The sequence below is a fragment of the Felis catus genome, chromosome B1, assembly GCF_018350175.1.
Source record: "Felis catus isolate Fca126 chromosome B1, F.catus_Fca126_mat1.0, whole genome shotgun sequence".
NCBI classification, from domain to species: Eukaryota; Metazoa; Chordata; class Mammalia; order Carnivora; family Felidae; genus Felis; species Felis catus.
Genome location: NC_058371.1, coordinates 68,554,655 through 68,579,602, shown reverse-complemented (window position 1 = coordinate 68,579,602; position 24,948 = coordinate 68,554,655). Strand labels below are relative to the sequence as shown.

Below are 24,948 nucleotides of genomic sequence, written 5' to 3'. Positions count from 1 at the left end.
TGGGTTGCATACCTTTATGTTGTTGAAACATGAATCATTTTCCCTGTTAAGAGTTTTGACATTCACGGAGTCTATTAATTCCTTTGAGACTATCAGTGACAGCTTACTCACTTTTTTCTGTTCTAAGTAATTTAAGTGAAATGAATGTTTTTGTGAGTTTTATTGTAAATCTATTAGAAATATATCAAGGTTTGAAATGCTGGTATTTGTACAAATGGCAGTAATGTCATTTATAATGTTATTACATAAAATGTTGCCCCAGTACAGGGCGAAACTCTTATGTGGAGTAAAAATTTGTAGTCCTGAAGCAATGTACAATTTATAGTAATGGTTTTCTCAGTCTTATTTAAAAATAAATTCAGTTTTTTTGATCAGAAAGGTGGTGAACAAAGGTAATTTAGCAATGCAACAAAGGTTATTGTCATTCTCACTTAGGAAGATGTCAGAGGAGACATTTGTCATAGATGAAGATAGAAACAGTGTACATTGGATGTGTTTTTCAGTCCTTTCAGCAGAGTAGCGGTAGTCACTGAGTTGTGCATGTTGTGTACCGCACAACTCAGCGATGTGCTGTTTTTTTTGTTTTTTTAATTTTTTTTTTCAACGTTTATTTATTTTTGGGACAGAGAGAGACAGAGCATGAACGGGCAAGGGGCAGAGAAAGAGGGAGACACAGAATCGGAAACAGGCTCCAGGCTCTGAGCCATCAGCCCAGAGCCCGACACGGGGCTCGAACTCACAGACCGCGAGATCGTGACCTGGCTGAAGTCGGACGCTTAACCGACTGCACCACCCAGGCGCCCCGTCGATGTGCTGTTTTAACCACAGTAATAGACCGTGAAAAGCAGAGAGTGGTGAAATATTTTGAGGAAGGAGTTTTTGCCCCCTAACTTTTTCAAAGGCATCATTTGCAACAACAGTGGAGCTGGAAAGCAAGAGATGAAAACTGTCTCATCTAAAGTTGCAGGTTTAGAAGTGTTTTTCTTAATGTACTTTTGTTTATTCTACATAATGGGCAGGAAGATAATAATGTTAATTGTCCTAATGTGTTCTAAATCAGTGTTATTTATGGAACTTTAATAGAAATTGTTGTATACTTAAAATTTTCCCACTTTAAAAATTGTCCCATCCTACGAATACTGAACCTATTTTGTAGTAAATTCACAATTTATAACTTGGATTAACATGTTATTTTAATATGTTAATCCAGGCTGCTGGGTTAAGCCAGGCTTCTGGCTTCTTTGGAAGGCTGAGAATTTTAGATATAGAAGATAGGCTTAGACTGTGCGTCTAAACTTTCACTTGCTATTTAGATTGTTTGTTAGAGAAGAAGACACTACCTATATTGTATATTAACTCATAGAGTGGAATCTTTTCCTCGTAATTTATCAGTCATTTTACATTTATTTGCAAAAAACAATGCTAGATGTTTAAACATTACTGTCATACAGACTCTTTCTTTGAGTTTATGTTGGTCATAATCCGGGGGGGGGGGGGAGATCACTTTATTTAAAATGTTGAACCTGATTTTCTCAATAGAATCAATTTTATCATAGAAGCCCCAAGGAAGGGCCTTTTAGTAGAAATGACCATGCATCCCACCACATTCAAACATAAATAATATTTTTATTGCTCTGGTAGCTAAAAACTTTCTATATTTTTTATATGCCGTGCAATTAGTAAACAAATCTCTTCATATTAGTGTGGCAGGGGCTGTGAGTTTGAAGGAAAAAATAAGCCCGGGGTGGACATACCCTAAACACTTCAAAGATGCCAAGAAATGGGTTGTAATCAAAGATGGGAGCCAGAGGACCTGGGGAGAAAAACCTGTCTATACAGAGGGCTGGAGGCTTCTAGTGCACGGATGCTAGGGTCCAGCTACCAGGTGGTCAGGCAGCGGACTTAGTGGGACAAGTAATCTGTACACTGTAAGTGTCGTGAGAAGTTATGTCTGCAACTGGCAAAGCCCTGTCTGTGGAAACTGCTGAACACTGAAATGCCATAAAAATTTAGGATTAGTTCATAGGCCCTTTTCATATTTATGGGTCATTCTGTCTCATTCTAAAGTAAGTTTGGTAGAGTTTAAATTTTGAGGCATATTTCCATGTCATTTCAAATAGTAGTTGAAACTTGCATTAAGTCCTGCTGTGTGGTCTCTGTAGTAAGTTCTGGAGTATGCAGAGGAAACAAAATGGTCTACTCCCTGCTGTCACATAATTTAGTATCTGGTTGGGGAGATGAGGCAGTCATATATGAAGCATGAAAAAATCGCATAGGTGTCGTTAAATAATACAGTGTAAATTGATGTAGCAAAGACCACACAAAATGCAAAAGACCTTCCAAGATTAGTGGTGTCTTAATGTATGTGGTAATGAGGAGTAGCTCTTAAGTGAATTCTGAGTTAGGTTTATGATTTAGATTGTTGGACAGTGGTTGGAAAGGAAGTCTGGACATACTAAAGAGCATGAGTGATGGCACAGAAATAAGATTGAAGGTGGGGCAGTTTATACATTAGCAATAGCTTGAGTGGAGTCACAAGAATAGGATCATTTATCTAGAACAGACATGCACTTTAGGGAGTGAACTAATTGCAAAAGCATTGGTGATGGGGGCATTAATGAGAAGTCTAGTTTACAAAGCTGTGGAAGTTGGCTGGAAAGGCCAGGGTTGTTGGTATGTTAGGTGTCAAGGAACGTTGGCAAGAGGTTAGGAGAAATGCACACATCATTTATTTGTATCATGTTGGCTGTGTCCATTTACAAGCAGTACTTCTCTTTCATTGATACCAAATATATCCACAATTTAAAAATTAAAATTGTGGTATGGTACTCTCAAACTCACATTTTAAATTAGAGCTGGCAGCTATAATGAGGATAAGTGGGGAAACAAGACATTTAACTAATCAGTTCTGAGAGGCTGAAATTCTATTCTCATTATGATTCACATGACAAACAATGAGCTACTTGAGTTTAAAAATCACAGACCTACTTTCTGCTTGCCAGTGCTAGATGATAAGTTAATTGATTGCTCTGAAACTTGCTAGTTTTTTTTTTTTTTTTTTCCCCCCAGTAATGGAAGAAGGTGAAACAGTGGAAGAGTGATTCTGTATTTATGTGGTAGGGACTGAAAACACAACTAACTATTCCTTATTTCATGTGAAGAGTCATATAGGATTAGAAAATCGTATTCTTGAAAGAGTACAAATGTGTTATAAGTCATATGATGCCTTATTGGAGATGGAATATGGCTTTAAAAAAATAACTCACTGATGGGGTGCCTGGATGGCTCAGTTGGTTAAGCGCCTGACTCTTGATTTTAGCTCAGGTCATGATCCTCAGGGTCATGAGATCAAGCCCTACATGGAGCTTGCTTAAGATTCTCTCTCTCCCTTCCCCTCTATCCCTCCCTGGCAATCCTTTCTCTCTCTCCCTCCCTCTCTCTCTCTAAAAAAAAAAAAAAGAAAGAAAGAAAAAAAACTCGCTGATAAATGTTATGAAAGGGTAACTTTATTAGACATTAAGTGTATCCAGATGGCATGAAAGTAAGGTGAGGATCAGAGCTCTGGAGATTGTACATTACAGGTAAGATTTACCTTCAGTTATTAGCCAAATCACAACAATGGTGGTATAGATTAAGCATGGAAGAGAAATTGTGGTTAGTGAAGAAGGAAGGGGGGGAAAAGGTATAAATCATCTCAAAACTGCTCTCATTGGGTTTTTAAGGTAATGTATTGGTCTAACATACCTTCCTTTCCATCATGGGGAGATATTGGTAACTTATAATAGGAATAAATGACATGATACATAAGTTTTTTAGAAGTTTTTTTTACAACCAGCATTACTAAAAGTTGTTTATTTCTTTAAAAGAAGAAATTGATCCTCCTTCCCTCCCTTCTTTCTTTCCTTTCTCCCAAGATAAGCCACAAGATTTTGTTTAATTCATATTTGGAATAATACAAAGTCAGTGGATGATTGAAGAATTAGTAAGGGCTAATAAGTTATAAGAACCACTTATCTCAGACACTCTTGAGACAGTGTCTCAACAACTCGTTGCCACATTATTTTGCAGAAGCAAGTGATTGGGGCCTGTGGTTGGCCAGTTAATGAAGGTAGCTGGTTAGGCATAGAATCATGGGAAGATACTTCTGTTTTAACTTAAAAATGTTCAATTTGATCTATACATATAACATATATGTGTGTGTATTTATATATATTTGCACATATAATTGGATTAAAATACACATATATATACATAAATGTGAGTGTGTGTGTGAGAATCACTCTTACTGGACTCGACTGTTTCCTTCCAGTCTTCCGCAGTTATTTTGCCTACACCTAATCCAGCAGCAATGCTTAAAAACTGACATACTTTTACTGAGGTTTCAAAAGCATTCTGCTTCATAGATTAAATAATTATTAAGTCAAACAGATTGTTATCAAGAGTAAATAAGTGTATTTTTCTTTAAAAATGCTCGTCTGTTAAAATTAATCACTACAAGAGATGGTGTCTTAGCAACTTCATATCTGAGGAGAATTCCTTACCAAAAGTGATGAGCGTAGTGACTAGAACTGATTTCCAGCACCAAATAGTACCCTGGGCTATTAGTTACACCCCTTTAAGGGAGTCCTCCACTTGATGCTTAATCAGTATTAATGAGTCGATCGACCCCTGTCCTAAATTGCTCACCTGCAGTTATATGTGCGTATTCTCCTATCTTCTTCATTCTGCCGATATCATTGAGTTGCCTCTGTGTGCCTGCCTAGAATATGGTGTGGAAACACAGAGATCCTACCTGTGTGTCCCCAAAGCCAAGTGGTAAAAAGTGTTTTGAGAAGGAAGTGTGGGGTCCGTTTGTCCAGTGCTGCAAGGAGATTCAGTAAGGTGAGACCAGAGACATGACCTTGGGATTTGGCAGCTAGGGGGTCGTAGGTGACCTGAGCGAACCATTCGCAGTGAAGTCGTGGAGCTGATTGGGGGAAACTGGGAAGGTAAGAACTGGTGAAGGGGAATTTTCATTGTGAAGAGGAGCAGGGAAATGGGCCGGTGGCTGGGAGTTGTTTGTGAACTAAAGCGTTTTGTTTCTGTAAAATTGAGAAGATGCTAGTGTGTGTTTGTACGTTACTACAGATGATCCAGCAGAGAGGGGTGAATGGATGGTACTGAAAAGAGAGAGGTAATTGCAGAAACGGGTGAGACCCACAAGGTGGGGAGGTGTTAGCTTTGGAACGAGTGAAAGAGCTTCACCTTCTTTGCAGGCTTATGACAAAAGCTGCATAGGTTACTGGGTAGATTTGGGAGTTCAATGGTAGGTATTGAGGAGTTTTGACAAAAGAGAGAAAGAAGTTGTACACAAAGGGAGTGTTGAGTGCCCATTTGATATTCGTGGACATAGATGGTAAGTGTGTGTGTGTGTGTGTGTGTGTGTGTGTGTGTGTGTGTGTGTGTGTTTCTGAGCAACTTTTGGCTGTTTAGGGGCAGGCATGGAGAAGGTGTTGCTGGAGTTTGTGCTTTACCAGTGCATACAGTAAAGGGAGAGATAGGAGCAGGAATTAAGGGTGGATCTGGAATAACCATACCTTATGTGGGTTTGTTCCAGGTCCCTTGAGCTCTAGAAACCATATATGTAAAGCAACAAACGCCTACAAGTCTACTTGACTTCCTGCTTTTTCTGTCTCTAATGGCTTTAATAAACAGCTTGTCACCTGCTCTAGAAATTTCTGTGAGTCTCAGTTTTGATCTCTCTTTTCTCCCTCTGACAATTGTGGGTTTTTCTTTTTAGGAAACACTTCAGAGTTAGAAATGGCAGTATCCATCAAATCAACTGCCTCTATCACTGCTTCCAGTGCCTGTGTTCAGATGTCACCTGCTCTATTAAAGTAGCTCCCTGAAGGCCATCAATACTTCTTCCACAGTGTCCCCAAATCATTGTTTGAAGCATAGGACTTTTCTTCTTGATCTTTTGAATAATTAGCTTAAATGACTGGCAGCTGCCAAACAGATAAAATCCAGACTTTTTAGTGATACGCACAGGGCAGCTCAAAATGTCTCCAACCTAAATTATTCCCTGTATACCCTCTCCAGACACCCAAGCTGATTGTTGTGGTCCAAGCATATCTTTGTCAGGTTGTTCTTGCTGTCTGGGATATCCACCTTGCTGTTGCTACCTTCACTCCCATTGTTCCTCATCTGCCAGTGAAAACAACATGTTTAATTCTCTGGGAATCCTACCCTTGTTTTCCTGTCAGGATTAATTGTTCCCTATCCACACTAAACTAAGATTTTTGAAGGGTGTGGCTGTATTTTTCATCTTTGCTTCCCCTAGCACATCTAACACTTATCAGCCATTTCATAAATACTTGTTGAATCGTATTGGTTTAGGATTTTATATGTGTGTGTGTGTGTTTGTGTGTGTGTGTGTGTATGTATATATACGTATGTATACATATATATATTTAAATTTATTTTTGGGGGGAGAGTGCAAGTGGGGGAGGGGCAGAGAGAGGGGGATAGAGGATCCAAAGCAGGCTTTGGGCTGACAGGCTGACAGCAGTGAACCTGATGCAGGGCTTGAACTCATGAACTACAAGATCGTGACCTGAGCCGAAGTCGGATGCTCAACTAAACTGAGCCACCCAGGTGCCCCTAGGATTATATTTTTAACTTGCCCTTAAAAATCACTTTAAAAAAGTTTAATGATATTTCACTAACATATTACCTTAAAAAACTTATTTTAACGTTTATTTTTGAGAGGGAGAGAGACGAGTGTGAATGGGGGAGGGGCAGAGAGAGAGGGAGACACAGAATCCAAAGCAGGCTCCAGGCTCTGCACTGTCAGCCCAGAGCCTGACATGGGGCTCAAGCAGTGAGGTCATGACCTGAGCTGAAGTCAGATGCTTAACCGACCAAGTCACCCAGGCGCCCCAACATATTCCCTTTCAGAAATAACTTTTCAATAACCTCCGATTTATTGAAATTTTGGTTAGGAAAAGAATGAGGCTGTACCATAATGGAAGGAAGGAGTCTGGGGGGACGCTCATGAGAACTTGGTACTGGCCAGTTTGTGCAGGAGTGCAGAAGGGGCAAAAATGGTATCTTGTTGGACATCATTTTGCTTACTGCATTAGGTACAATTAGTTTGGGTTGTATAAAACAATTGCATAAACACAGCAGGACCTACTTTTTTTGTCACATAAAAGAACCCTAAAGGTAGATGGTCCCTGATGGTCTGGTGGCTCCTCAGTGTGAAAAGGTTACAGGCTTTCATCCTTCTTTCCAAAACCTGTGTGTGCACATAGCTTCCACTTTCAGCATCAGGTCAGACCACAAGGTGGCTGCTAAATCACACCTGTCACGTCTGCAGCAGGAGCTAGAAGCGGGAGGGAAGGCAGGAGAACAAAAAAAAGTTTAACTTCTATCCGAATCAGATTTCTTGAAACAATGTTTCTTTTTATGTTACATTGTCTAGAGGTACTTAACATGATCACTTCAGGTTGCCCAGGAGCCTAAGACAAGTAGTCTTTTATTCTGTGATGTAATGTGCCCGCTAAAAATAATATGTCTTTATTTAAAAATAAATAAGCCCAGAACCTGATATGGGGCGCGAACTCACGAACTGTGAGACCATGACCTGAGCTGAAATCAAGACTAAGCCACCCAGGCACTCCTAAAAATATCCTTCTAAGAAGAAGGAGGAGAATGGATGTTGGAGTGGATAATCAATACTTTCTATTACACTTGCTCTCCAGTTTCCCTGCTTAGTTTGTTCATTATCTTTCTTTTCTACATCATTCTAACCCCTCAGCCCTAGGATCATACTCTTCATCAGCTTACCCACACTGCTTCGGGTCTTACATCACCTATAATTTCTACTTGTCATATTTAAAGTTGACTTGAGTCCAGGTATTCCCATGACACACACAGATAAGGTAAAAATATATGTTAAAGATTTTAAGACAATGTTGGGAAGGAGTTCCAAATAAGGCAAATAAAATTATGAAACAAATGTGAGCTTGGTTTGACTACAGTCGATAATGTTGAAGGGAGAGTTTAGTTGCAGTTTATCTAAACATATCCTGCGTTAAATTTGAAATAAGGTGGAGGTGTAAATTGATGGAATAGATTGAGATGTGTTAAAGATCCAGTGGGATATATTAAAATGTTCCCCCTTCAGGTATTAGTTGTATTTTCTGCTTCAGCATGAAATGTCTTCATCCTGGAAAGCTAACATGACTTTGAGCATCTTTTAGAGCAGGCTTACCCTGTTTAAATCATATTCTGATGGGATACCTGATGCACAGAGCAAAACAGATCTCTAGAGAGGGAGTTCAATTGCTGGATCAAGTTGGGAATTTGGTTGCCATAACAACAGCTTCACAGATACGCTGCACGTATAAGTGCAGGCTTTCACAGTCCTTGGGAAACTGGCATTGGTAGTGTCTTAACAAAGTAAGTAACCTTAAAGAGAAGGACTCTGATGTTTTTGGCTGTAGTAGTACAATTGATAGGTTATCCAGGCCATCTGATGCTTGAAATCTTCAGTCAGGGAATTTGTCATTTGTGATCCTTGGTGTAAATGACTGTGAGTTCACTCTAGAGTTTCTTTTTAGTGATGTTTGGATTTCTCTTGCAAAAGTAAATACAGTATTTCATAAAGGTTTTAAAGTGTGATGTGTGTGTCAATAAAATACCGTATTTTTCTCTGTAAAAAACTGGATTTACTTATCTGCTGCTAAGTGGAATGGAACCCGCAACCCATGTTTGTGCCACGGTCATTTTGGGGGAGGCTTGGTGTGGAGGGATGTGTGAAGTACCATTTCACCTGTTTGAATTCAAACTGCCTTTAAATATCTATCAACTATATTTATTTTTATAAAATGCTTATTTATTTATTTTTGAGAGATCATGGATGTTCATGGGAGTGAGAAGGGGGCAGAGAGAAAGAGGGAGACAGAGAATCCCAAGCAGGCTTTGACATGGGGCTCGAATCATGAACTGTGAGATTATGACCTGAGCCCAAATCAAGAGTCGACTGCTTAACTGACTGAGGCACCCAGGCACCCCTAAAAAAATTTTTTTTAATATTTATTTTTGACAGAGAGAGAGAGAGAGAGAGCGAGAGTGAGCGAGCAGGGGAGGGGTAGAGACAGGGGGAGACACAGAATCTGAAGTAGGCTCCAGGTTCCGAGCTGTCAGCACAGAGCCCAACTCAGGGCTTGAACTCACAAACCTCAAGATCATGATCTGAGCTGAAGTCAGACCCTCAACCGACTGAGCCACCCAGGCCCTCCCCCCCCCCCAGCCTGTTTTTTTTTTAATAAGAAGCATACTTTCGCTATTGGGAAGACCAACAGAAAATAATAGTGTTATTAGTAAGAGAAAGATTGTGATATGAAGCAAATCATACATGGTGAAATTGGAATATTAAAATAAAAACTTCCAGTTAATCATAGTTCAGGGTCCCTTTATTTTATTTAATTATAAGTTAAATTATATATATATATATATATATGCATAAAAGACTACAAAATCATATATTAAAGAAAATGACTTTATTCTATTATTTATTTATTCTATTATCCTAGTTGATTTTTTAACGTACTGAAAATTGTTTAAAAGTACTTCAAGAATTAAGAAATATACTCTCAGCTATTATTTCATTTTATTTCATGTATTATCTTTATATTAGAATTTAAATGAATGTAATGTGTGCTTAAAAACTACCTTGCATATTTATTACTGATAAGAATATTGAGCTGTAAGTTTAAAATATTAAAAAAAATTTATTTCCTTTTGTGTTTCTTATCTTGTCACATATCTGTGGCTTTATAGAGGTTATGTGTTTTTTGCAATGAAATATAAGATAATTTGTAGTATTTCATGTTCATATGTTATAGATCTATATAAACATTAAGTAAGTGTATTTTCTTAGTTACTTGGTTATATGGATTTTTTTGAGTTATATTTAAAGGATTATTTTTACTTTGTCTTTTATTGATGTCGTTATGTTTTATAGCTATAAACTGCTTAGTTTATCAGCTTTATTAAGATAATGTTTATTTCTTAATATAAACATCTTCAGATAATTTAAAATATTGAGGCAGTGGTCAAAATCTGTCAAACATTTTCCTCTGGTTTATTTTTGTTATTTTATTTATTTATTTTTTAATTTTTTTTTCAACGTTTTTTATTTTATTTTTGGGACAGAGAGAGACAGAGCATGAACGGGGGAGGGGCAGAGAGAGAGAGAGACACAGAATCGGAAACAGGCTCCAGGCTCCGAGCCATCAGCCCAGAGCCTGACGCGGGGCTCGAACTCACGGACTGCGAGATCGTGACCTGGCTGAAGTCGGACGCTTAACCGACTGCGCCACCCAGGCGCCCCTATTTTTGTTATTTTTTTGCTTTATTAAGATGAATTTAGAAAACCATCTTAAAGTATTTATACTTTAGTTTTACAAATAGAAAAACTACGAGTATTTCATTTTCATCATTCTTAATCATATATAATACATGATATACCTATGTCTATACCTATATATGTTCTTTATTTATAGATCTATATTATATATTGCAGAGGTCTGCTGCCATGATAGTTTGTATAGTCTAAAGGAATAATTCCTTGTTATTCAGAATCTTGAGACCACTTCAGCTTACCCCTTTGTCATCTGATCTTGATTTTTAACTGACATAATTTTGGAAATACAGAATGAAGAGTTAATTGTGAATAGGGTTTTCTAGGTTTTATAATCATCCCATTTAAGTGAATTTTTTTTTTTTTTGGAAGTATGACTGACATCTATTAAGGGAACCTTAAAAAACTGTTATATATAAATTTGTGTATGGAAACACCCCTCTGGCTAAAGCAGAGGTATTTTTCATTGATTATCTATGTCAGAGTATAAAGTAATTATAGTTCTTCAAAAACAGTAGAGAAGAACTGTCTGATACGTACTACAGCCTGAGAAGTATGAATTTTAATTTTTCTAAGAATGTGCTTGTGGGACAATAAGTAGAAAAGACACTGGATTAGAGTCCTCATGTTTGGCAATAAAGATGGTTAGAAGATAAAATACAAGATTATGAAATGTAACTGACCAAGATAGAGGTTTCTGAAGTGGGCTAGTTAGTCGATTCACCTGGCTGAATGGGTAAAATGGGTAAAATACTGAGACCCAGGCCTAGAGATTTTCCACTACAATCTGTATTGGACCATGCCACTCTCATTTTCAAAGTTTACAAGCAAGTGGTCAGTCAGATGTGAACTGAGAGGCTGAGCTAATGACTATGAGACTGATGTGTAGCCACTGAAGTTTTTTTTTTTTTTTTAAGTTTATTTAGACAGAGAGAGAAAGACAGAGCATGAGTGGGGGAGGGGCAGAGAGAGGGAGACACAGAATCTGAAGCAGGCTCCAGGCTCTGAGCTGTCAGTGCAGAGCCTGATGGTGGGGCTCGAACTCACGGACCACAAATCATGATCTGAGCCGAAGTTGGATGCTCAACTGACTGAGCCACCCAGGCACCCTGATGTGTAGTCACTGAAGTTTTAAGATCAGTAGAATGGGAAGATAGTGGAAGATTGGCAAAGTTGGAACCAAGACAGGAATCCTATCTCAGTAGCCTTGGTGTGTCAAAGCTAAGGGCCTGACGAGTATTTTCAGGGAAATAGAAGATGATGGGTCACATGTCAGTGTAATTTAGAAGGACTAATTGACGAAATTTAGAGACTGAAATTACAGACAAGGGACAAGTTGGAGTAAAAGATGATTCCAATGCTTGGAACTTGCATGTCTGGTAGTGTGATGCCTTTGCCAGCTATAACCAAATCTGGAGGGAATGAAGCTGGTGGAGATCAGAGTTAAATATATTTGGTATTAGGCCTGTTGTGGTACATGCTTTGACAGACAGGGGGAGCCACAGGAGGTGTGAGGAGAACCTGGGCATTGAGTCACCTGAAACGCTTTGGAGATGGGGGTAGTGTAGGTGCAAAGGTAGGTAAATATGGAGAATACAGAAACAAAAATGAGATTCTTATAAGGTCAGAAGGCTACAGGGACAGAATTTGACAACTAAGATACTGCTTTGCTGCCCATTTTCATGCAGAATTATCTCATGTCTTGTTTTAAGCAAGCTATGCAACATATTGCCAATTCTCATATTAAATGGTTGTCGGATTTCATAAATTCTGTTGAACTTTGTAAATGAGGTAGCTTTAGTCTTTTGCAAAACATAATTTGAAAATGATGGTTTAGGTTCCTTCCAGTTTTCTGGATGTTCTGTCAACATTCATGAATATCTTTTTGTATGGACGTATGTTTTTATTACTTTTTGAATACCTAGGGGTGAAATCGCTGGGTTATATGGTACATGTATGTTTAATTGTATAAACAAGTGCCATGCTGTTATGTATAATAGCTGTAACATTTTGCATTCCCAACAGCTTATGAGAATTCTGGTTGCTTTACCTCTTCCCCAACTCTTGGTATTGTCAGTCTTTTTAAAATCAGCTTGTCCGTGTCCAAAGTTTGTTAGGATTTGATTGGATTTGCACTGAATCTAAAGATCAATTTGGAAAGATTTACTCTCAGTAAGATTGAGCCATCCAACCTGGTATATTTCATAATTTAAATTTTCTATTATTTCCCTTTGCATGGTTAAATACTCTTTTTGTAATTTTTGTGTATAGGTCATATATGTCTTCATTAAATTTATTCCTAAGTATTTTACTTATTTAAAAAAAAAATTTAATGTTTATTTAATTTTGAGAAAGAGAGAGAGAGAGAGAGAGTGCACGAGCAGGGGAGGGGCAGAGAGGGAGACACAAATTCCGAAGCAGGCTTCAGGCTCTGAGCTGTCAGCACAGAGCCGGACGTGGGGCTTGAACTCATGAACTGGGAGATCATGCCCTGAGCCGAAGTCAGCCGCTTAACCAACTGAGCCACTCAGGCGCCCCTAAGTATTTTATTTTTGATGATAAGTAGTAGGTTTTCACTAGTTCAGTCTATAAGGGAGGATCTGAAACAGGTTAAACAATATTTTCAGAGTTGTCTACTTACTGGTAGAATTAGAATAATTAGTTATAAAACAAGATAAAACAAACTAAATATGGCTTTTGAGAAATGTCCACGTTTTATTCAGATGAATTAGATTATTTGACATTTTATTACTTGATGTCTTTCTAAGAAGTTACATATATTTGTGGGCTTATGCTTTTCCTTTCTTGTAAATGTGTTTTTTTTTAACTTCTAAGAATTTTATGAATGCGGTATTATTTGAGTGACCCCTGAACTATTCGTTTTTAGGTCCTGTCTTTCAAGGACATGCCTCCTATTTCAACTTCATTTCTGGTATATGGCAGATTTGGGGGAGGTTAGTGGCTAGGTTTTGGTGCCATTTATGTAGCCTTTAAAGAATATCAGATGCCTGGTTGCCAATATTTGAGATCTTACTTGATTTTTGAGATCATTTCAGTTTCTTGCTGGTGAGGGGGTCAGTTTGAATCATTCACTTGAATTCATCTACCATTTTTCTCATTAACAAGTTACATAGATCTATTTGGTGATTTCTTAGTGTAATTGTTCATTTTACCTCTTTAACGAATTTTATGAAAATTAGGTCATTTTTAGATAAGATGTTAGGGCTAAGCTTCCTTGTCTCTCCAACTCATACATGATGAGCTTTGCACAGTGAAATGGTGAACATTTCACAAAGGCCTTTTGGATAAGGCATGTCTACATGCTGAAGGGGAAAGCTGTTATGGACCATAACTTTTATACAAACTGATCAGCTGCCATCTGTGTACAAAGCACTGTGATCAGCAGAGACCTGTTTGTGCCTCTGTGTAGACTGATAGCAGCAGATCAATTTAGCTGAGCTGTTCTGTAGCAGTTGGGTCACGAGGACATAGACACTACCAAAGTGTAGTCATCATCACAGCACTGTCCTTTGCTGGTTTAGATTGTGGCAAGAGAGAAAAACTGCTTGCTCTCTTCACCCCAGTACAGCTGAGGTAAGATCCGCCTTTTTTCTCTTGAAGGGATAAGCAAGACCAAAAGCAGCCTGTTTCAACTTTTCCCACGTTGTTTTGGTTTAAACGTATGCTAGTTTTTTCCCATGATAATCCCTCAAGCCAGGTATACAATTCAGCATCCCTTTGGTGGAGAGCAATGTGTATACTACAGCTTAGATAAATTCTAATAACAAAATTGCATTGCTGAGCACATCTAAACATTTGACCTTGGAGACTCATAGGAGAGCAGACATTGCAGATTTCCCTACTTGCCCTTGACTTACAAGAGGGTAGATAATGAATTAATAGAAATTGATAAAAGAGCATCTGTCAGGCAGCCGCTGAGGTCATGAGGCTGGTATGCGGAAGCAGTGCCCATACAACATGCGTAACACATAACTGCAGCCAGGAGGGGTGGGTGGGTCATTGAAGCAGGAAATTAGCCTTCAGAAGGAATGTTGGCTTTCTGCACGAGCTACAGCCGCATGGACTCACTGAGAGAAAACACACAGGGAAATGGGGAGTGCTCATTGCCGCAGAGAAAAGAGCTCAGATAGAAGGTGGCAGTGCTATTGCTGTTATTGGTGCTTCAAAGATTTTGAAGACAGTGCAGGTTAGATTTTTTGTTCTTAAAGGAATTAAAATGTTAATAGTGTAAATACCAAATGTTTAGTACTTCTCCCATAGTTAAATAGACAACAGGCTACTGAGGAATGAACAGAGAGGAGAAAACACAGCTTATGAGGCCTTCGCTTGTAATTTTTTTCTTGTGCTCTCTTTTAAGCAAAGGTTAAATGTTGAGATTCATGGTGGAGCAACCCACCTCTGTTAATTTGTGCAGGGTGATGATTGTTAGAAAATTTATTTCTAAATGAGCCTTGAAAGAAATTGAGAGACTCGTAAGTGTGTAGTTTTCTCAAATAGTTATTTCTGAAATAGGATCTTGTTAAAGGCCATGCTTTAGAAACAGTTGGTAATTTACACACACATGTAACTTATATGTAGTATACTTGGTGTGTGTATGCTTTTGTTTTAAATACTTGTAACTTTTTTTTTCCCTTTTGGTTAAACTAATGAGCGAGGACAATAGTTTAAAAGCTGAAATGCATTTTTATGGTAATTTTTCAGATCATGTTCCTTTTATACTTATATCAAAATTTACTCTTGTTATTCTACTGATTGAGAATGGGATAGATGGCATCAGCAGTTACTTGTTAGATTTTTTTCCCCTCTAAAGTTAATTGCTGTCCTTCTATTTAAAGGCAGTGTCATATGAATACACGCACACACACACACACATATATATAACACATATATATGACACACATACATATATGTGTGTATATATATGTACACACACACACACACACACACACACACACGTATATATTTGGTGAGCCCTAAATAAGTAGATTGATTTTGATTTAGGAGCATCAGTTCAGTCATTTTATTTAGATTCTTAAGGAGAAAAGTGACATTTAGTAACTACTTATCATTGTCCAGAAATAAGGTATGAAAAATTGGTGTTTTTAAAGTATTACATTTTAAATCATTTTATAAATTGGGAATGCCCACCAGCATAATCTCAGTTTGATTGCTGTGTATTCCCTCACCGGGTATAGCCTGACATGAACAAGTTTACATTCCAATACTGAGGAATTGCATTCCACTGGGCAGTTCTGACGTACAACAAGAATGTGGAGGCCCATACAAAGGGCAAGTTTGGGGACACTGATAGAAGAAGCTTCTGTGTTCAGCAACTGCCTTTCGTGGAAACTCACACTGGTGTAAAGTACCCTTGACTCAACTTGGGTGGGGAAAATGTGGTCACAGAAAGTTAGGACAGGACAGCCGTACCAGAGAAAGATCCTGCAGTACCCTGCCTGGGGTATCATTACCAAAGGTATTTATGAAAACTAGGTAAGACTTTGTATTTTCAAACATTTGTGCTTTCTTATTGTGCGTCTTGAACCTGAAGGACAGTTTATCAAGCTATTAAAATTGTGTCTATTTTATGTTATGTAGAAGACTAATTGATTTTAGTAATTTTTGTCTGAATATTTTTAGTACTGTAAAGTCATTGCATTTTGCACCTGTAAGAAATATTGAAATTAGCTTACTTCAATTTTACAACAATTTGTAATTCTTCATTTTAAATTTTTTCTGTACAAAAACTTAATGAGGATGAAAATCTGGATTGTTAAATGGTTTTTGGAACAACAACTAATCCCTAAATTAGTTGTACTTAGGGAATATGAGCATTTAGGAATAACCTTGTTATGCTGTAAGTGGTCTTTATAGCAATCATTTGTGTGAATTTAACATTTTTTTTTTGTAGCTCAGAGAACCAATATATTGACCAAAAGTAAACCTGCGTTACTTTTAGTTGTCTTTTATAGTTGTTTAATGTAAGATTATAAGGACATTCTGAAATTACATTGAGGTTAATAGTTGAAAGCCAAACTATACCGTGTATTTATACAGAACAGTTTTAGAAGGATTTAAAATAGGCTCTAGTAATTAACTTTTCTTACGACGTAGAACGAGAAAACTGTCAGCATTCTTAAACCACATGCAGCACACTTCTTCATATCTCCCTATCTCTTTCTTTCTGACTTTATAGCCTCTTGTGAAAGGCTGGTTGGTATCTAGTATAGAAAGGGCGAACAAGTTTTTAAATATTCAGGGCCAGTCTCATTGATAACTGTTACCTACATCTTTCTTGCTTTTGAAAATTATTATACATATGTATTTGTATTTACGTGTTTATATAGAAAGACTGAAATTATTAAAAGAGAGGAATTATTTTTTTTAAATAATTTTAATTCAAGGTTTAAAAATAAGCAATGTCACTTTAAAAATTAAGAAGTTTAAACTTCAAAAATATCATTGTTTATCATGGCATGTGGTATTATGAGTGCCGTTTCAAAGAAGCAGATGTTCTACTAGTTGAAGTTCTGGCAGCAAGTGCCTGGAGAAGCTTGGTTTTTATAGATTTGACATTCAGATCTTGGCCTATTCCAGGGTAACCCTCAAGCTCTTGATGGTCATTTGTAATTTTGCTGAATTTGAATTGCCTTCTGAATTACAAAAGCTGATTTGTCTTTTTCACTCAACTAGGCAGTGAGTGAGCCTAGCCAATCTCTGAGAATCTATCTTGTAATCAACTCCTGCTCTCCACTTGTCATTGGGTTTATGCTTTATGGGTAAATATGATACAGTATAGCAATATTCCTTAGGAGGTCTGGGAGTTTTTCCTCATAAATGGCAAGCTTACCAAGACTAGAGTTTATGTTATTGAATGTGGAAGAGGGCTATAGCAGAAAGCAAGAGAAAGGGCAAGGTCAGTGAAGTATGACAGAATCCTGTATTATGGAATCTGATTGTGATTTCAGGCATCTCATTTAACCTTCCCTTAGATAGGTTGGCTTAGTTTCTTCAATTGTGAAATAAAAATGGAACTAGAGAGGCAGTTCTTATGGGGTGAGTAGGAATGCATTGGTCACATGTATTATCACCTGAGGGCTCTATATAAAATACAAATGTTTGAGGACCTTTGAATGTAGTACCTTGGATTATGGCTGAAGAAAAAAATGCCAAGAAACCCTGTACTATAGGATTTTCTAAGTTTTGTTTTTTTGTTTTTGTTTTGTTAATCTCTGAAATTCTACAAATCTATTTTGGTTTTGATGTACCATTGTAGGAAGCAAATATGACAGTCTTTTTATTAAACTCATGGTACTCACTCTTCTGTCTGTATTCACAACTTCCCTGTGACTCATCTTTTGCAGAAGATACATAAATTCTTACATGCACACTATATAAGAACAGGGGCTTATATTTAGTGAGTGTTTTATAAGCTCTGTATTGATCACAAAGTTTATTTTGATTCTGCTGTATGGGTCCAGTGAGTATTTGGAAGAGGAATAGGAAGCCGAATTGTGGAGATGGGGCTGGGGTGGCAGTACCCTCAAATTTATGGCTAGCAGTAAAATAAAAATAGGGTTAATGCTGGATGAAAAAAGAATGTAGGTAGTACAACTGACTCTTCAGAAATTCCAGTGACACTTATTTGCCTTCTCCCCATTTCTTCCTAGTTCCACTTTCACCCACAACTTCTCTCACTTCATTGCTAATTAATGTAGAAAAGAGGTCAGTTCCAGGCCTGTCATTGGTATAATTCGGTCATCAAAGTTAACTCTTTCTTTGTCTCTAAGATTTGCTATTATGTGATCAAAGTGGTATCTCTACATTTTCTTATTCAAGTCCCAAATTTTTGCCAAGAAACCCAACCTTTTTATCCTTACATAAAATATGCCATTTGTTTGTTTGTTTGTTTATTTATAATCTCTATGTCCAACATGGGGCTTGAACTCACAACCCCAAGATCAAGAGTTAGATGCTCCTCTGAGCCAGCGAGGCACCCCAGCTATTTTAACTATTTAAGGTGTATGACTCAATGGCATTAATTACAATCATACTTGTGCAACTGTCACCACTACCTGTTTCCAAAATTTATGTTCCATAGCTCTGAACAGAACCTCTGTAACCATTAAGCATTCCTACAACCCCCAATAATCTATAGTCCACTTTCTGTCCTTATGAATTTTCCTGTTCTATATATTTCATATAAGTAGAATCTTACAGTATATGTCATTTTGTGACTGGTTTGTTGCACTTAGCACAATACTTTCAAGGCTTATCCAGGCTGCAGCATGTATCACAACTTCAGTCCTTTTAATGGCTGAATAATATTTCATCGCATGTGTTTATCACGTTTTGTTTACATATGTTTAATATGTTGATGAACATTTGTGTTGTTTATACCTTTTGGCTATTGTGAATAATGCTTTAGTGAACTTGAATGTACACACATCTGTTTGAGTCCTTGTTTTCAGTACTTTTGAGTGTTTAGGAGTGGAATTGCTGGGTCATATGGTAATTCTCTGTTTAGCTTTTTGAGGAAGCACCAAACTGTTCCACAGGGACTGTACCACTTTATACTCCTACCAGAAAAATATAAGAGTTCCAAGTTCTCTGAATCCTCTTTAAAACTTGCTATTTTTTAAAAAAATTATAACCATATTAGTATCTCATTCACATCTATCATCAGGTGTGAATTGGTATCTCATTGTGGTTTTGATTTGCTTTTCTTTAATGATTCAGAATGTTGATCAGCTTTTCATGTGTTTATTGGCCATGTGTATACCTTCTTGGAAAAATGTCTAGTCAGGTACTTTGCTCATTTTTTAATTAGGCAAATTTAATTTTTTAATTTGTCTTTGTTGTTGAGTTGTAGAGGTTCTTTATATATTCTGTATATTAAACACTTCTCAAATGTATTGTTGCAAATACTTCCTCCCATTCTGTAGATTGTCTTTTCAGCTTCTTGATAATGTCCTTTGATGCACACAAGTTTTTAATTTTCCTTTTGCTGCTTGTGCTTTTAGTGTCATATTTAAGAATCCATTGCCAAACCATAAAACAGACTCTAAACTATAGAGAACAAACTCCTGGTTGCTAGAGGAGAGGTGGGCAGGGGGATGTGTTAAATAGGTGATGGGTATTTAGGAGGGTTGTGATGAGCACTGTATGTATGTTTAAGTGATGAATCACTAAATCCTACACCTGAAATTACTACTACACTGTATGTTAACTGACTGGAATTTAAATAAAAACTTGGAAGTAAAAAAAAAAAAAATCCATTGCCAGATCCAATGTCATGAAGATTTATCCCAGTTTTTTTTTTTTGTTTGTTTGTTTGTTTTTTTCCTAAGAGTTTTGTGGTGTGGGCTTTTTAAATTTAGGTCAGTGATCCATTTTCAGTTAATTTTTATAGGTGGTGAGAGGTATGGGTTCAACTTCTTTTTTTCTATGTGGAAATACAATTGTCCCAGCACATTTGTTGAAGGGACTGTTCTTCCCTCATTGACTGAGCTTGGCACCCTTGTCAGTATCAGTTAGCTATAGATACATGGGTTTATTTCTGGACTCTCAATTTTGTTTCATTGGTTTATTCGTCTGCACTTCAGCCAGTACCACACTATTTTGATAACTATAGCTTTGGTGTAAGTTTTCAAATCAAAAGTGTGAGTCCTCCAACTTTGTTCTTTTTCAAGTCTGTTTTGGCTAAGTAGGCCCGTTGCAATTTTATTTGCAAGAATTTGAAGATTGGCTTTTTGGGATTTTGATAGGGATTGCATTGAATCTATAGATCGCTTTGTGTAGTCTCTTATAAGACTTAATAATTAATAATAAAAAAAGAATGCATTTGATAGGACTAATTGTCCATTTCTGCAGTGGTACCAAGAAGCATTTGGAGCAGAATACAGTCACATAGCTTTGAAATAATCCTTACCGATTTATGACTTTTCTTTCTTTCTTTCTTCCCTCCCTTCCCTTCCCCTCTCCTTCACTCTTTCTTTTAAATTTCTTACTTTTCTTGAAACCCTTAAGGATTATAGGTATATTTTTTAAGTTGCCCATGTTCTTATTTAATTTGTATCATTTATAAATTTTCTTAAATCATAATTTTAGAAACATTTAAGTTTCCAACTTTCAGCTGCTATTAGTAAGACTGAAGAAGTGTTTAAATTTGTGCCTCTGATCTTACAAAAAGTCCTTTAGAATTCCTTAAGTTTTTTGTTGGGAACTTTTCAGTTCTGTGTTTTTCCCCTTAGAAACTTTGCTAGGAGAATGCTATGTCATAGGTTTTACATGGTTTGCTATAAGAGTAGGTATAGTAATTTCCATTTTTAGAAATTACTTCCTAGTGTATTCATCATTTTGAGGTTTTTATGTACTATTTGTTATTTATTATGTTAGTACTTACTGTGCTAATGCTTTAAAGATGTCTAGATTTCATGTATGTCTTTTAACTAAAACATGAGAACCCCTTGTTGTTTAATGTCATATTGAATGGTGTATGCATTTGATCTGTTTTCCCAAAGGATATTTCATTGTATAGAGTGGATCCTCTACTGCTTTCTTGCACTCACATAAAACTAAAAGAAGAAATGTCTTGTACTTTATTCTTACTGACTTTGTTTTGTGCTTTACTGTCTAAACATCTGTCATTTGCATGCCTGCAGATTTCTCTCCATTTCTTTCCACTAAATTTTAAAAAACTGATCTCAATATCATCTAGGGTGGAGCTTATATGTTGCTATCTGGTGTCCTTTTTTAGCTCTATACTTATGTTTCAGAACTAAGTTTCTATTTATTTATTTATTTATTTATTTATTTATTTATTTATTTATTTATACATACATACATACATACATACATACATACATACATACATTTATTTCTGAGAGACAGAGATAAGCGTGAGTGGGGGAGGGGCAGAGAGAGAGGGAGACACAGAATCCGAAGCAGGTTCCAGGATGTGAGCTGTCAATGCAGAGCCTGTTGCGGGGCCTGAACCCACGAACCGCGAGACCGCGAGATCATGACCTGAGCTGAAGTCGTACGCTTAACCGACTGAGCCACCCAGGCGCCTCTATTTTTATTTTTTTAATGTGTATTTATTTTTGAGAGAAAGAATGAGTGAAAGAGTGTGTGAATAGAGGAAGGGCAGAGAGAGAGATGGAGACACAGAATCTGAAGCAGCGTCTAGACTCTGAGCTGTCAGCACAGAGCCCAATGTGGGGCTCTATCCCACAAGCCACGAGATCATGACCTGAGCCGAAGTCAGCCGTTCAACTGACTGAGCCACCCAGGCACCCCCAGAACTGGGTTTTTAAAACAGTGTGTAGAACATGGTCCAAGATTTTTTAAAAACTTAGTAAATAATGATATTTATTTACTTTTGTTTACATATTTATTGTTTCAAAGTATCACAGAGGAAAAGCGAATGTATTTTGTGGACTTAATTTCTAGCTAGCATTTTTCAGTACTTTGTTCATCCTAACTTATAGCTTCTGGTCTGTAAGCAAAGATTAAGTCATCTTTGCATTAGAGACAAGAGGTCTAGTCATTAGGCCTAGTATGTGCATTCATGACCTACTATTTGGCTCTTTTGAGGCTATTGTATGTACTTCTAGGTTGTTGGCTGGGTTTGAAATCATAGATTGTTGGATGAATGAAATAATATATTCTCCTTTGCTAGAATGTGTTCTGTGTGCATTTGCCTTTTCTGCTGAGTGTATTCTGCTGAGTGTATTCAAGGAATTACCTGAAGGCGAGTGTTATTTTTCCTGCAGTTCACATATTTGTGATGGTCAGTAGAACTTGAGTCTTCTGTGGCTGCAAAGGGAGTTTCATCAGATTCTGGTGTATCTCTTTTCCCAAAAGACTCTTATGGAGATATTTTTGAATAGCACATTTTAGGGGATGCAAACTTTTCATCTCCAAAGTAATAGTGTTTGTGCAAATGAATATGTGATTGTTGTCCTACCATAAAATTCTATTGAGCTAATGACTACTTTGTACAAGGATTTACACCTTTAATTCTGAAGTAGGGAGAGTTGTTTGTACAGAATTAGGCATAAAATAGTGACTACCATATTGTTTGTGTAGACATTACCCCTTTTGTTGCTGAAATTTGTAAGCAATTCTAACAGGTTTTTATTTTTATTGAGTATTATATACACGTTGCATGCATTCTAAACTTTTTTTTTTTTACTATTTGAAATTTTAAAACAGGAAAATCAATCATTATGTTTCTAAAACATTATTATTATGTTGTCCAGTGCTATAATTTAATAAAATAGAATAAAAATTAGAGTTACAATAGAGAACAAACTGACAGTTACCAGAGGGGGGGGTGGGTTGGGGGATGGAGGAAATGGATGATAGGGACCAAGGAGGGCACTTGTGATGAGTGCTGGGTGATATATGGAAGCAGTGAATCACTGTATTGTATATCCGAAACTAATATGACACTGTATGTTAACTAGCTGGACTTTAAATAAAAAAGTTACGTAGTTGTGAGTTTCTTTAGATTTTAATGTTATTTTATTTAGAAATACACCTTAAACATATAATATGTATTTTTACCTAGTCATGTAACAGGATTAAATGGGTGAAGATGGCATAAAACCTGCTACATATTTTACTAACATGTTAAGATTATTTTTTCATTTGTAGTGTATCATTAAATTATAAAGTTCATTGTAAAAAAATTAAACTGCAATCAGGTAGTTCAGAAACCAGAAAGAAATTTTTGTGTGTACTGAAGATTTTATGTCATTTTAGTGGTATTTAATTGTAAACTAAGGTAGGAATATTTAAAGATTTAGGTCATTTTAATTGCACAAGAAGTAATATTCTAGATGGGTTTATTATATTTTCTTGCTAGTTTTTCCACTTTAAAAAAAGCACTCTAATATGAATGTTTGTGTATGTGTGCATGAATGTACATGTGAATATTTAAATAATTTTTTCATATATATGCCACATATAGTTCTGTTTTTGATTTTTTAAGAAACAGGATTAGTTGCTTGATAAAAAAGTTCTTTGGAAGAATTTTTTTTTTCTCAAAGATAAGCTATTAAAAATGTTTATTAAAAATGTCGATTGGAGGGAGGGAAGAATTTTGTAGTAGTAAATGGGTAGGAGTATATGGTATATTAGAACAAGTCAGGACTACCTAGCTTCACCAGGATTTTCTCCTCATGGTTCTAGTGTGAATATAGCTATGGCAGAATCACCTGCTGCAATGTTAAGGTGGGAGTTGTCACAGATAGGGCAAAGGTGCTATATCTGAGTTCGCTAGTGAAAAGTTTTCAGGAGAAATGGGCTTGTAATATGCACATCCACTTGAATTAAGGAAAAAATCTTAAGTTGAATACCTTGTCCTTACACTTATTTCGAATAAGTTGATTTGAAAATGTAGAAAAATTTAATATAGTTTTTAGGTAAAAGAAATGCTTAACTAAGTCAATTAAATTACAGAAGAAAATTTACATGCATTTTATACTTTGTATATTTTTATAGTTTGCATTGATTCAGTTCCCATTAGAATGTTAGAATATTCTAAATTTTCACCTAGCTGGGAATAACTTGAAACAGCCTAACATACAGACATCTGGGTGGCTCAGTTGGTTAATTGTCGAACTCTTGGTTTCAGCTTAGGTCAGGATCCCACAGTTTGTGGGTTCAAGCCCCATGTTGGGCTCTGCACTGCCGCTGTTGGTGGGGAGCCTATTTGGGATTGTCTGTCTCCTCTCCCTGCCCCTCCCTGGCTCACGTACACACGATCTCTCTCCCTCTCTCTCTCTCTCTCTCTCAAAATAAATAAATAAATAAACTTAAAAAAAAAAAAAGTAAAACAAGCTAATATAAAACACATTCATACTGGTTTTCTGTTAGTTACATTATTAATCTGGAAACATGATATTGGGATTTTTCAGAAAAATATATGTCTGAAATTTAAGAATTTGAATGGTTCCTGTTATTCTGTATAAATAATGATGAAAGAGTTTCCCTTTCTCCAGTGGTTGTTTTTGTTTTTATTATTTTATTTTATTTATTTATTTTTATTCATTTGGAGAGTTGGCCTAAATTTTCAATTTATATTTCATAAATCTTTTTTATTTTTTCTTCCTAGTTTTGGCAAGCGTTCTGCAGGAAGCTTTAGGCGTGGCTGTGAATGCATTGTTTTAGAGCCTTCTGAAATGATTGTGGTAAGAATACTTCTGTGAAGACTTTTTTTCCCTAAAAAAATTATAAAAATAAAAACACTTTTGCACAGTACTTATAATCATGTATTATAGATTTTATAACTTTAGATATATTTATTCCATAATTTTTATTATTATGAATCTGAGTTCATAATCATAATATTGTAATTATTTATAAGATTCAATGACATGAAAAAGATAGAAGACTCAAAAGGGGCAAGTACCTAAATGTTTTGTGCTTGAACTTTTGTTAAATCAATCTGTGATAATGCCATTTTACTTAAATTTGGGAATGATCTTTGAATTACAGGATTTTAG

The 24,948-nt window shown here is 36.5% G+C and overlaps 1 protein-coding gene across 13 annotated transcripts in view; it reads left to right on the top strand.

Moving 5' to 3' along the window:
* RAPGEF2 (Rap guanine nucleotide exchange factor 2) overlaps window positions 1–24,948 on the top strand; it is a 247,896-nt gene that overhangs the window by 104,217 nt on the left and 118,731 nt on the right. For 10 of the 13 annotated variants that reach the window (XM_023252716.2, XM_011281593.4, XM_023252717.2 and 7 more), the window contains exon 5: window positions 24,558–24,633. In XM_023252716.2, the coding sequence (XP_023108484.1) occupies window positions 24,558–24,633 (76 nt within the window). Of the gene's footprint in view, window positions 1–13,145; window positions 14,619–14,648; window positions 15,926–24,557; window positions 24,634–24,948 lie in introns of those variants that run through there. The other 3 variants (XM_019828769.3, XM_019828768.3, XM_045055727.1) reach the window with 3 other exon arrangements.